Below are 14,860 nucleotides of genomic sequence, written 5' to 3'. Positions count from 1 at the left end.
AGAGAAAAGCTGCCTTCCAAAGGAAGAGCCAGGTACTCGGGGCAATCTACTCAGTCCAGACTATGCTACTCAAGAGCTGTCTCTAAAAATCCCATGTATAATGTCATGTTTTGTTTTAGTTGAACTTACAAGTCAAAGCGGAGATTCTCTCTTTCTTCAAAGAAATAGTCCAGAATAAATTTTCTTACAAAATCAGGATTCAAAGTATTATCAATCACTTCAGTTCTTCCAAACTATAGATAAAAACAGAGAAGTCACAGAGGTTAAAACCAAACCTTACATGGTGATTTATTTCAAAGTATAGTACTCAGTTCCTTTAAAAAAAAAAAAATGAGCAATAAATACCCAGTTGACTTGATCAGCTACAGCCCCAGAGAGAAGTGCCTAAAGGTCAAACCACCACTCCAATGAAATAAGCATGAACTTGAGTTCCTTCCAAACTCAGCTACCCTGCATCGGACGAGTCGCAGTACATCACCCTCCCTTCTGCTAAGTGGAAAACCAAATTCTTTCTTAATCTAAAGAAACCATGTATACACTAAATTTACTTTTTAAAATAAAATACTTTCAGAAAGTCAGACAGATAACGTGTATTCTTAGAGAAGCCAAATACAGTTCGCAGCCTCACCTGAGAAACAGTCCTTTCTCACAGCAGGGCCTATTAGTCCTGCTTTAGGAAGAAGTTTCTGGTAATCTATTCTACGCTTCACAGCACAAACATTACTTAATCCCATTCAGATCAACAAGTTAGAATGACATCTACCAATCTTGTATGCTTCTAAAAATTGGGTAATACTTCTTCAGCTTAGAAAAATACGTTTCCCCATTTTGAGAAAGTAGAAATCAGGGAACGAAAGTGCACTCTAGGCCTGTCTCCTTTGCATCTGAAGGCAAGCCACTAGACAGTGCTCCTAAAGACAGCACCAACACAGACATCACAATCGCTTTTACCCTCCGCTAAGAGTCTTCACCTCCAGCTGTCATTTTAATGAGCGGATTTTAACCTTAGCTGTGAATCTATTATGCAATCAAGCAGGCAGGCTGTCTTGCTAGAGAACTTATTTCTATTAAAGTTCCAGGAAGTATTATCTTTTTAATAGGAAAATGAAGAATCAAGCTCATCCATTTAATATGAAAGGCCAGGGGCTTTCTTTAAACTGTGTTAAAATGATTACATAAAATACTTATGCCAACTAAACACTCCCTCACAAAGAAATAATTTGCCCCTGGACAATATTTTATATCATGGACCAATATCGCATGGACAAACTATAATCCAACCATTACTGCTCGTATATGAAGCGTGCCCCTGCAAAAGGCTTATATGGTTACAGGTTGTTCTCCAGCTTGTGGGACCATTTTAAAGGTTCTAAAAAATTCAGGAGGTAAATCAATTGGACAAATCAAGTCACTGGAGACAGGACTTTGGGGATAGTTTATTCACGGTCCCTTCCTTCCTTCCTTCCTTCCTTCCTTCCTTCCTTCCTTCCTTCCCTCTTTCCTTCCTTCCTTCCTTCCTTCCTTCCTTCCTCCCTCCCTCCCTCCCTCCCTCCCTCCTTCCCTCCCTCCCTCCTTCCCTCCCTGCCTCCTTCCCTCTCTCCCTCCCTCCCTCCCTCTCTCCCTTCCTTCCTGTATCCTTTTTATCTGCTGGCTGGCTGTCATGATGTAAACTACTTGCTGTGCGTATCTTCTGACCATAATGAACAGCTAGCCTAGGAAATAAATTCCACCTTAGGCTGCTTATGTAAGGAATTTTGGTCACAGTGACTATGCCAGAGAATGGGGCTCTTGCTGTGACTAAGCCTGATACAGGGTTCATAGACCTTTAGAACCAGTTTGTGAGGAGAACACGGAAGAGTTTGGAGACATATACAAGAAGAGAAGCTTTTGAGTATTGTAAACAAAGCTTAGTAGGTGGTCCTGGTAGGAACTCAGAAGACCAGAATACTGACAGAAATGTGGACAGTAAAAGTTCTTGTGAGAATTACATTGGAAATTGGACCTGAGGTCATTCCTGCTACATTCTAGAAAAGGATTTAATCTATAATTTAATCTATAATTTAATCTATAAATTATAATCTATAATTTAATCTATAATAAATGAAACTGAATTTCAAAATAATGGGCTAATTGATTGGGTGGCTAAAATCCCAAGACACTATACATTTGTGCTATCGAATCATCTTTGATGGCTATTTGGGAGTCAAAAGCGGAAAATAAAGCAGAGCAAAGAGATTTGGTATTTGGATTTCTCTTATGAGAAAAGGAGTGAGCTGGAAACTCAGATCAGGCAGAGTACAGTTGCTAAAGAGAGAAGCATCATTAAAAAGAAGCTGAGTACCCAGGTGTGGTGGAACACCCAGGAGGCAGAGAGACCGACAATCTCTGCAAGATCCATGCCAGCCAGCCAGAATGACAGAGTGAGACCCTGTTTCAAAACAAACAAACATAAAATAGCCCAAACAAAAAGGAAAGCCATTCACTTTGTGTGAGCACAATTGAAATGATGCCCTGAGTGCATCTCAGGAATAGGCCAGAGAAGCTACTTGCTGTAGGATCCATGATGCATAATTGTAAATTAACTTGAAACATGTTTCCTTGAGAAGAGAGAGTCTCCGGGGTGGTGTCCATACAGGGCCATATGAACAGGTTCCTCCTGTGTTCAGACACCCACAGGCTCAGAAACAGCTGTAACTATGGTCCAAGGGAATATGGACCCACACAGCTTCCCACTTAGGGAGACAAAACAGTTTCCAAACTAAAGTGGAAAGTCTTGAGCTAGCAAACTATGATATTCCAACAGAACTCCACCATTAACCATGTTCCCCAATGCCCATCCCTCATTTGGACTTCAACCCAAATCTATACTGAGAAGGAAACTGGAAGATAAGACTGAAATTTCCAAGCAGAGTTTCCACTGAATTGGCAGCCCACAATGCCTCAACTCAGCAGCCACTAACATCCTTCCAGGTCTGGTTTTTGTGAGGAGCGGTGGAGGCTGGGTATAGTTTGCCTGCTCTACTGAAGATTAATGTGCAGATCTTAAAATCCTGGTTTCAGTTAATCATCTATAAATCATTACTCTATCTATCTCAATACATCTTCTGACATATGGCCCTGAAAATTGCTTTGGGGAGATGTCAGCCACAGCCTTCATGTGGCTAGACTCTGCCAATTTGGGGCCCTCACCTCACTAGGCCTCTCAGCCTATCTGGAATAGCGGATCACTCCATCCTTCCTGAAGCATGTTTTCCCAGCTTTGGCCTCCATAATTGACTACATTTTCCTTGCACTTACATCCTTAGACATTCAATCCCCCCCTTTACAGAGCATATTTCTATGTTCTCATCTCCCCATAGGGAGATAGATGGTGCCATTTGTCCTTGTTGTATTCAAATGTTGTATTCATCTCTAAAAGTCAAGTGTTGTCTTGTGATGGTATAAGGGTCATGAAGTCTCCTCCCCCTGAAGATGGGATTAAGGCCCATCCCTTGCCTACTTCTACCTTTGCCCATGGGAGATTGATGCACTCTCTCAGGCAGTGACGTGTTTAGGCTGTTTTGTGTTTCTCTGTTTGACCCCTTCGTAGTCAAGGAAGTAAGGAAACTTGATAGGACCGTTGGTCTTAGACATTAATCTTGTGTACCCTGTATGACTTGCAAACTTCACTGTATCCTGGCCACTACAATTGTATTAATCCTGGCAATTGCCATTTTATTCTGTTTCTGATAAAAGTATAAAACATCTGGTTGCTCTCAATAAAACTGTCACAGCTCCAGTTGTGCTGTGGCCCCCCTAACCAGCCTGATTTAATTCTTTGCAGCGATATCAGGTGACCTCAGCCTGGTAAGTAAACATGGACGCTTACACACAATGGTCTACTGCTCTCCATATTTCCTACTTTCAATTTAAATTCAAGTTTTATCATGGACTATCTCAATGGTTTTGAATTCCTATCTCTGTCTCTACTTCTGTTTTCACTGCAAATTATCCCCATCCAACAACCAGAGCTGTCAAATAATATAAATACTATGCCATTATGCCAGCAGACTAAGAGAGCCAATGGTTTCACAGAGCACACAAGATAAACTCTTTTTGGTCTATAAGACTTGGCTCCTCTCAGTGATAATTAGTACATTTTTAGATGTATTTTATTTAATTTATTTGTCTATCTGGCCCTCATCACCTCAGTATGATTTTATTGAGTTCTATTTTTCTGAAATATTCATTAATAAGTATATTGATCTCATTTTCATCATCCATTCATCAACTGATGGATATCTGAACTAGTTTCATTTCCCGGCAATTGTAATAGAGCATTAATGAACATTGATGGGCAAGTATCTATATAAGAGGACACAGAGCCCTCTGAGTATGTTACCAGGAGTAGTATAGATGGCTCCTACAGCAGATCAATTTTTATGTTTCTGAGAAACTTCCATGTTGATTTCCAGAAGAGCTGTATCAGTTTATACTCCCACCAATAAGAATACGAGCTCCTGCCGGGCGGTGGTGGCGCACGCCTTTAATCCCAGCACTCGGGAGGCAGAGCCAGGTGGATCTCTGTGAGTTCGAGGCCAGCCTGGGCTACCAAGAGAGCTCCAGGAAAGGCGCAAAGCTACACAGAGAAACCCTGTCTCAAAAAACCAAAAAAAAAAAAAAAAAAAAAAGAATACGAGCTCCCTTTTGCCATATCCTTGCCAGCATAATATGGTTTTTTTATGATAGCCTTTCTGACTGATGTGAGACACCGCTTCAAAGTTGTTTTCATCTGAATTTCCCTGTATAATTGAGGATGTCGAAAGCTTTTAAGATATTTGTATTTCTTCTTTCAAGAGCTCATTGTTTAGTTTCACAGTGCATTTATTGACTAGATTGTTTGGTTTCTTGATGTTAAGTATTTTTATCTCATTGTCTATTCTACATGTTACCCCCTCAGTCAGATGGACATTTGGCAAGGATTTTTCTTCCATCCGAAGGGCTGACTCTTCACGAGATAATTTCTTTTGATGTATAGAAACTTTTTATTTTCATGAAGTTTGATTCCCTTGTCTTTTTCAGAAAGTGCTTTTCAATGACTATATCTTAAAGGATCTACCTAATTTTCCTCAAGAAGTTTCAAGGCTTTGGTTCTTACATTGATGCCATTGATCCTTCTGGAGTTGATTTTGTACATGGTTAGAAATAATAATCTATTTTTATTCCAGTGTTTAGATATTCAGTTTTTCCAGCACCATTTGTTGATAGTGCTGTATATTGTCTCCAATTTGTTTTGGGCATCTTTGTCAAAAACAGGTGGCTATAGTTGAGTGGACTCATGTTTGGCTTCTTTGTTCTATCCAACAGATCCACACTTCTGTTTTTATGCCAGTCACATGATGTTTTTATTAGTATGACTAATAATTCAAGGATGGTGGTGGTAGCACTGTCTGGGCTCAGAATTGCTTTGACTATCTGAGGTCCTCTGTGCTTCCATATGAATTTTAAAACTGTTTTTCTCTATGTCTGTGAAGAATGTCATTCCAATTTTGATTGCATTTAATCTGTAGGTTGCTTTTAGTGGGATGGTCATATTCACAATATTAATCCCACCAAACCAAGGTCATCTTCACATCTTCTAGTGTCTCCTTCAATTTCTTTCTTTTGTATTTTAAAGTTTTCATTGTAGAGTTAGTTAACTTCCTTGGTTGTGCTTACTTATCTATACATGAATATATACATGCATACACACACACACACATACACACACACACACACACACACACACACATTTTAGAATATTGTGAATGGAATTGTTTCTCTGATTTCTTTTTCCATATATTAGTCATGTAGTGTAAAGTAGGGTACTGATTTTTGCACATTAATTGTGTGTCTTACCACTCTGTGAACTGTTCATTACCTCTAGTCTTATGGTAGAATCTTTATGGTCTTTTATGTATAGAACCATATCTTATGCAAATGGGGATACTTTGACATCTTTCCCTTAATTATATCAATTTAATTCTGTTCTCATGTCATATTTTTCTAGCTAAAACTTCTAGCACTATATTGAGTAGGAGTAAATACCTTAGATTTGCTCATGATATTATTTTATGTTTCTTACCATTTAGTATTATGTTCGTTATGGATTTATTACCTATGCTGAGGTATTTCCTTTCTAATCCTCATAACTCCAAGGCCTTTATAATCAAGAGATGGTAGATATTACCAAAAGTCTTTATTTCATCTATTGAGATGATCTTTTGGTTTCTATCTTTGAATAACTACTTATGCAATGAGTTACAATTATTACTCTACATATCAACCATCCCTGCATCTCCAGAATACAGCCATCTGATTGTGATGAATGTTATTGATCTCATCTTGGTATAACTTTCATATGTCAAAGTTACTTAAAAATTAACCATTTTTTTATATTTTTGAACTTAGATGGATATAAAGTTTATTTCCATGATTTTCTGAATTTTACTGGTACCTGTTTTAATTTCTTCCTTTTGGTTTTTAATTTTATTAAGTTGTATTTTCTCTCTTTTTTGGTTAATTTGGCTAAAAATTTGCCAATAATTTTTTCTTTATAAAACACTAACTCTTCATTTTATTGATTCTTTGTTTGGTTTTTCTATTTTGTTAATTTTTACCTTAAACTTAATTAATTTGCCCCATATTTGGGGTTTGGTTTGTTCTTATTTTTCCAAGCCTTATCACATTCCATGGCTTCAGAGCATAATGGGTGGTGGGATTCAAAGTCCTGGCACCTTCTCTGACTCCAGAGCCAGCCATGGTCAACAGTTAATGCTGATTGCCAATTTGACAAAATCTAAAGTCATAGAAGGGACAATCCTCTCGGCATGACTCTGAGAGATTTTTCAGATTAGGTCAGCTGAGGTGGAAAGCACTACTTTAACTGTGGGCAAAAGCATCCCATGGGCTGGGATTCCATGCTGAATAAAAGAGAAAGAGAGCTGAGCACAAGCATTCATTGCTCTCTGCTTGCTGGCTGGGTTCAAGGGGACCCACCACTTCCTGCCCCTGCCACTGTGCCTTTCCATGATGATGGTATATTCCCTCAGACTCTAAGCCAAAAGGAAACTAATGCCAATTTTGTCAAATACTTTATTGTAGCAACAAGAAAAGTAACTAATACATTCTCCAGCTCTGAGCAGTTACCTCTCCCTGTCCTTGGTCCAGCCTTCTGTTCTTGGACTCCAGGACACATTAAATTCTTTCTTACCTGGTGGAGTTGATACTTGCTGATTCCTCTTTCTAGAATAGTGTTAATTCCAATGTTTAGGTCTAGTCTTCATCCTCTGAGTTTCTGCTGAATGTCAACGTTACAATTCTAAATATTAAATCTGAAGTTGAACTACTTACTCAAAATGATTCTCATGGTAGGTTTCACCCAATCATAAAGCTTATGTTTTAGCATTATATACTTATACATTAGTTTCTTCTACATTTCCTAAGTACAGAGTAACTTCCATTAAGCCAGGGATGTGTGTGTGTTTGTGTGTGTGTGTGTGTGTGTGTGTGATTTATATCTGTGTAAAAAATGATCACATGGTTAACCACAGGATATCAGTAATATTTTATTAAGAAAATAGTAATATACAATATAATAATGCCAATTTTGGCTAAGTATATAAGTATACATACATATAAACACAAACATACACAAAAACAGATGATATACCAAACTGCTATAGGATCTAATTATTTTTTAACTTTTTCTACAAATGTCCTTAATTTCTTACAATGAGTATACTTTACTTTAAAATGCAGAAATAACTTTAAATTGGTGTTCTGTTTTCCATCCACCATATTACAAGAACTGAAAGCCAACAACAATAAGAATTCACAAGTATATTATGACTACTTCAGCACATCTGAACTTTGCTACTTTTTGGATAGAATATACCAGCTGGCCACCAAGTTATTAATAATTTTGACTTAGAGAAAAATTTAGAGCTTAGTTAATGTAATATTACTAAATAAAAAGTTTTAAATCTCTGGAAACTACATAATTGCCTATCTATGCAGATAAGAGGTATTTAAATTTTTGAGGAAAGATAAGTATTAATAAGTTCTGATATAACATTTGAAAGACTTATAATGTGTGTCCTAAAAAGTATGGGAAAAGATCAGTGCATTTCTCAGTCCTCATCACAGAGGCTTCTTCTTGTAGGAGATGGTGATCATAACAGAGAGTGACAGCTGCATGTGCAGAGAGTGAAAGACTTTGGGGCACACAGCCCAAACCCCTCCCCTCAAAGCTCAGATATTGGCATAGAAGAGCTGGCAGAAAGATTGTAAGAGTCAGAGGTGATGGATGACTTGAAGGAAACAATGTCTTCCAGACACAACAGGGTAGATCCACATATGAATTCACACAGAAGTAACAACATGCACAGCGCCTGTGCAGGTTCAAACAAGACAAAAGCCCGGCACTGAGAAAGGAAGTGGACACAAAGCTCCCCGCCCCCTTCCCAAGAAGCCATTAATACCTACTAAGAATGGGAAAAACAATTTTCTCCAATGCAGCGTCACAGGGTATATGCAGGAAAAGCCCCGTGCCCAGGAGTAAGTAGTTGGCCAACACAAAACAGACTTCATAGGTTTTTTTGGTGCTTTTTGTTTTGCTTTGATATTTTTTTGTCTTATTCTTTTTGTTTATTTGGAGTTTTTTGATATATATATATTATTTTTTGGCTTTCAGAGAGAGAGAAAATGAGGTTGAGGGGGTAGGGAGATGGAGGAGTGTTGGAGAAAAAAATCATCAGCTATTCTATATTATCCAAGGTGTATACACCTCTTCATAAAGATCTATGGAACAATAAAACATACATACAAGTGACATCATATGGACTCACCAGATTATATTTGAGAATATATATGTACATGCAATGCATATAAGCATGTAATGAAAAAGGAGCCAGTGAGTTTGAAGGAGAGTAGGAAGGGGTAGGCTTTGAAGAGAGGAAAGGGAACAGTGAAATGTAATTAAAATACAATTTTAAAAATAGGGTGTATATGGTTGCTTAAAATAATCTAAGGCAGAATACATATGTACAGGTGTGTCTTGTTCAGCCTTTGCCATAATAATATGGTATTAAATTTTCATTATATAATCATTAGGAAACTGTCCTTTTATTTATCAACTGCAAATTCTGTCAGTTATTTAAATGAAATTTAAAAAAATTATTGAAATAAAACACCATTCTTCTAAAACTTTAAGCAAAAAGTAAAAGACAATCCATAATCAAGTTTTGAAAGTTTTCCTTTCTTTGATGATTATACTATCAAATAAAGACCTACTTTTCTATTTAGAAATAAGTGCTGCAGGAACTGGAGGAAAGAAAATTCTCCCTCTTGACTTCTAAATCAACTAATCATTAAAGTGCTTCAGAGGAGAAGAACTGGAAGTAATATTCAGAAGCTCCCTTTCTTGACATCAGGTAGATCTGCTCTGTTCTGAGGCAAATGTTGTTAAGGTGCAGCCTGGGCCAGATGAGTAACCGTGACACATAGAGAATTCACCAGAACTCATATGCATCTCCTACCAACTACTATGTGATAGGAAACTTTTATTCCTAGTGATCTTCAGAGGACAGCCTATCTGACAATCAACTCTGTAGGGCAGACAGACAGACTATTAGGACAGACTAGTCAGATGCATTCAATCAGAAAATTCCATTTAAGACTATAAACTTTCAGGCAGTGTAGGAGATGTTGGTTACACACAAACACATATACACACATGCTTATACAGACACACATGCACAAGCATTCACACAAGCACACACACATGCACATGCATTCTCTCTCGCTCTGGAAAGTCAAACTCTGGCCTCATTAGAGAATGCATGGCCCTCTTCCTCTGAGGGAAAGAGATAAAGTGGGTCCTGTGGCTCATTACCCAATGCATTTATTTTTCCACAAATCAACAACCTCAAGTTCATTTACTTCTGAAATGACAAATGGGAGATCTGAGCCTTTGTTCAGAACTTACATTATTATTGATCAGTGAGGTGTGGATACAGAGATGCAAAAGGAGAAGCCATGTGGCTTCCTTGTAATACTATTGCTAAAATCAATGTTTTAAATATGGGACAGTCTTTGGGTTTTTTTAGGACATTTTATTTTTAGGAATTAAAACATTAGCCATCAAAAAATTCAACCTTCATTATCTCTCTTTAAGTTGCATACATAAAACACAGAAAGGATGAAACCCCATCAATTTTCAGGTTCCATTATTTTAAAAGTTTGCCTAAAACAATGTTTTTAAAGTAAATCATATTCTTAAGAATAATATTTCCTAAGATTGCTTTTCACATGTCATTTCTAGCTATCAATACTAGGATTAGTGTTATAATTTAGCACCTAGGGGAAAACAATTGACTAGATTTACACAGGAGCTTTTATTGGAGAATACAAGTTACATTTATGAAGTATCAGTTAGATCTTAATTTATATGTGATGCATGTTTTCCAGTGAATTGTGAGTTCTGAGGTTTGCATGACTAGACTGTCCAACCAACAGAATCGCCAGTCAAATAAAGCTGCCTTTTTTCCTGAAATGCAGTGTTTGGGGAAATGTTATTATGGCAAAACAAAATGTGCAGAAATGAGCTCATAATATTAACATATATTATTGGAAAGATGTTATTATCTAAATTGAGTTGATGATAAATTTGAAAAGCATGAAATATGGAGAGGCAAAGCAAAAGGATGGCCAAGGTCCTGCTGTATTTATCCCCTACAAACACACAAGTTTGAATGGCTGTTCACTTACCAAACTACCTTCCCAACAGCTAATGACACCAGGTGAGAAAGAAACTACAGTGAATGGCTTTAGTGTAAGGAAAAGAAAAGACTCAGAAAACATGGAGGAGGTAAGAAGGAAAGAGTTGGCCACTGTGTCTCCTTCCATAATTCCAAACAGTGAAAGGCAAGATGCTTCTGACTTGGAGGAGGGAGAATGACTTACACGCAGTCCATAAAATTAAAATCCAGCATCAGACTCGCCGCTCTGACATCTACAGCTATGTAGAACCCCATCTCTCTCTTCCTCTACCAATGATTATGGATTGAGTTAGGGAACCTCATTATCTAATAACTAGTTTCCTCGACTCCCATCCTCATCCCCAATCCTAGGCAGCAAGAAGAGTAGCAATAATTCAGGGCCAGGACCACCACAGGGAGAACCAACACTAGGCTCCATATCCAGAACAGAGCTGGCAGATGGAGCCTCCAGAGTCCATGAGAGACCTGTATGCTGGTGGGGCAGACTCCAGTTCCAGCTCACATCATTGCCAGTTCTAGAATGGGCTTGTGGTACACTTCCCTGTCTAAACTGCAGGTCTTGATGTGGTGAGATTCAGATGGGACCCAGTTTCATATCAATCTTGAGGGCAAAGGGCTATCTTTCTTACCCTTCCCCAACCTCAGGTCATTACTGCTATCCTTAAGAGTGTTCACAACGAAGTTGTACATTTGACACACCAGGCTGATACTTAAATGTTCTAGTGAGACACATTCACATTTTGTCCCATGTTACTTCCAGCTGCAGCTTGGGCTAGGGTACATTGCTGAGACTACATAGATCCTTATGACAGTGGAATTAGGGTATGACCCAGTTTGGTGTGTCCTCTGGTAGATAAAATCCAGGCTTCTCCACACGACCTCAAACTTGCAAGGCAGAGTAAGAGCAAGTCTACTCACTCACCATAGGGCAGGGTAATAGCATAGACTTTTGCCTAGGAACCCATAATGGGTTGCAGAAACCTAAAACTGATTGACCCATTCACTGGCCAGTATTCACAGTTGGGACCTTTGAGAAACGACCAGCATCAATAGGAGATGGCACTCCAGTCCATCAGACTCCTCTCCTCTTCTAGGCACACTTTGTGGCTACAGAGATTGTGGGTCATAAATCTATGTCTGCATTAGACATCCAATAGTAGAATGGGCCTTGGTCAAACCTGGTGCTGCATAGTCCTTAGTGGGCTATGTTGCAGGCTGTGGTGAATTTGTGGCTGTAAGTGTGGCATAGAATTTCACAGCTGATCTCACCACTATCTGGATAGTTAAAGTTATTACAGCAGGATTGAAACTTTATAAGGCATGAGGGCCTACCCTGAACCCAAGGAGAAGCTCCTAAGATTTACTCATTTTAGGTTCTACCCTAGTAACCCAATGCACATTGAACAAGAGCCAACCACATATCTGGGACAAGTCTGAGCTTAGGTCACTCTGCAATGCTAAAACAACCATCACATGGACTTTCAGCAAAGCTGACATTTGAAGGGTCTCAGAAAAATATCAGCCGAGAGTGGAATGCTTGCATTCCTAGAAAAATAGGCATAGATAACACCAGACTACAATGGCTAGAATAAACCCCTAATTCTTGAATGTGCAGAAAATGCACCCCACTACAATATTCAGAAACTTTCAGAGAATCACATCAACTAACAGTTAAAACAAGGTGAAAGAAAGAACCAAATAATAGCTGTATGGGCAAAATCTAGAAGAGTTTAATCAGCCATTTTAAGGAAACACCACATGGTCCAAGGCAAAACGAAGGAATGACTCAGTGCACCAACCAAGAAGCTTAGAGAGATGGAAGTAATTAAAAGAAAAAAAGCTACCATATCACTGAGCTGAAAAGTAGATGGAGTGAAAGTAAACTGTAATAGAAGATATTGCTAGCACAGATTAAACAGAGAGAAAATTAGTGAATCCAAAGGCAGGCTGCTGTGGGATGGTCTATATGTCAAATTGCTCTGATTGGTCAATAAATAAAACACTGGTTGGCCAGTGGCCAGGCAGGAAGTAGGTGGGACAAGGAGAGAGGAGAGTTCTGGGAAGCAGAAGGCTGAGGCAGAGAGACACTGCCAGCTGCCGCCATGACCAGCAGCATGTGAAGATGCCGGTAAGCCACCAGCCACGTGGCAAGGTATAGATTTATGGAAATGGATTAATTTAAGCTGTAAGAACAGTTAGTAAGAAGCCTGCCACGGCCATACAGTTTGTAAGCAAAATAAGTCTCCGTGTTTACTTGGTTGGGTCTGAGAGGCTGTGGGACTGGCAGGTGACAAAGATTTGTCCTGAGTGTGGGCAAGGCAGGAAAACTCTAACTACAGCAGGCTATATGAAAATACACAGAAGGATAAAGAGAAAAGAGGAGAAAGAATTTACAAAAATATGGGAACATGATGAAAGCATCAGAAAGTAGATATTCAGGTAGTTGGGGGTTCCAGAGGGATAGAAGCATGGGAGAAAGAAGGAAGATTTTCCAAAGAGATGTTAAAAGAAATCTTTCCAAACCAAGAGAAGGATGCAAATATACAGAATGTTAAAGGTCATCACATTTTAACTCAATCAAGTCTTCCCCAAAACATATTATAATCAAGCACTCAAATGTAAAAGAAATATCCTCCGGGCAATAAAGACAGAACAGGTAAGCCTGCCCCAACTCCTGACAGCAGCCTTCTTTCTCAGTAGGAAGCTTTCAAAGCATTAAGAGAGAAACATGAAAATAATGAAAGGAAAATTAACTGCCAGCTGAGAATCCTAGCAGTGCTATCCTTTAGAAATATAGGACAGAAAACAAAAGGAGAGATCACATACCTCCGTAAGGCCCGTCCAAAAGAAACATTGAAGGAAATCATTAAAACTGAAATAGATGCTAACAAGTGAGGAGAGTTGAGTAACTACAAATTCAGAAAGTTCTACTGCTGTGAACAGGGGCGGAGGGGGGGGGGAAGCCGCATATCAGTACATAGAGACAAAAAAGAGCAGTCCTCAAGGTCCATATGCTGAAGGTATGCAGCCTGTGGCACTGTTGGAGACCTTGTAGAAGGAAGCTAAGTCTTTGGGAGCATGCCCATGAAGGGATTATTGGGCCCATGCCCCCATTGTTTCTCTTTCTTGCCACCATGAGGTGAGCATGCTTACTGTGCCACACATTCCCATCCAACCTACAACATGACCCAAAGAAATAAAGCCAGACGACCATAGAGTGAAACCTCAGAAACCATAAGCTGAAACACACATATTTCACTTCTGATGTATTTTTCATGTTGACAGAAAGCCAACACACAATTTAGAATACCTCCATCAGTATTCAAGACAGCAGAAGAGAAAGGTATCAAGTGTGGCATATACAAATATAAATTCTTCCAGAATTTGGAGTCCATTTTTCCAGGCCCTTCTGGCTTTAAAGGTTTCTGTGGGAAAACCAGGTGCTATCTCATAAAGCTGCCTTCATCAGTGATGTGACCTTTCTCCCTTGCAGCTTTTAATACTCTTTTTTAGTTTATGTTTTTAATGTTTTAACTAGTATATCATTGATGATTTCTTTTCTGGTCTAGCCTATTTTATTTGGTCTGTTGACTTCTTGTACCTGGATAGGCATCTCACTTTCCAGGTGTTTTTACTGATGGTAAAGGTTAATGATATCCAAGAAGTTTCTCATGTTCTGTTAATATGGAGCATGCGCGCGCGCGCGTGTGTGTGTGTGTGTGTGTGTGTGTGTGTGTGTGTTTTAAGTTTCTGTTGACATTTCCTGGTGATGTAACTTCTTTGCTTTGTCTTTAATCCCTGACTCTATTTTTGGCATGGTCCATTCTGTTGACAAGGTTTTTCACTGAAGTTTTTCATTGACTTGTTGAGTTTCTTATTTCTGGCATTATTTCAGTTTGGGTTGTTACAAAAAAATTAAGCTTTATGTCTTAGATTAACTTCCTTATACCATTTATCTTTGCCTTTGTCTTCTTTGAGTTGTTGACCATAGTTAGAATCTTTCTCCAGTTGGTTTCTATATATTCTCTCAGGTCACTTTCATTAGGGGCGGTTATTGTGGG

General features: G+C 38.7%; 1 protein-coding gene across 1 annotated transcript in view; it reads right to left on the bottom strand.

Annotated features, from left to right (window-relative positions):
• Cpne8 (copine 8) overlaps positions 1 to 14,860 on the bottom strand; it is a 189,905-nt gene that overhangs the window by 136,818 nt on the left and 38,227 nt on the right. Inside the window, exon 4 of the mRNA XM_028869232.2 lies at positions 130 to 233. Coding sequence (XP_028725065.1) covers positions 130 to 233 — 104 coding nt within the window. The remainder of the gene's footprint in view (positions 1 to 129; positions 234 to 14,860) is intronic.

The sequence above is a fragment of the Peromyscus leucopus genome, chromosome 20 (assembly GCF_004664715.2).
Source record: "Peromyscus leucopus breed LL Stock chromosome 20, UCI_PerLeu_2.1, whole genome shotgun sequence".
Taxonomy (NCBI): Eukaryota; Metazoa; Chordata; class Mammalia; order Rodentia; family Cricetidae; genus Peromyscus; species Peromyscus leucopus.
Note: the sequence above shows the minus strand (reverse complement) of the source record. Positions and strands in the feature narration are given on the sequence as shown.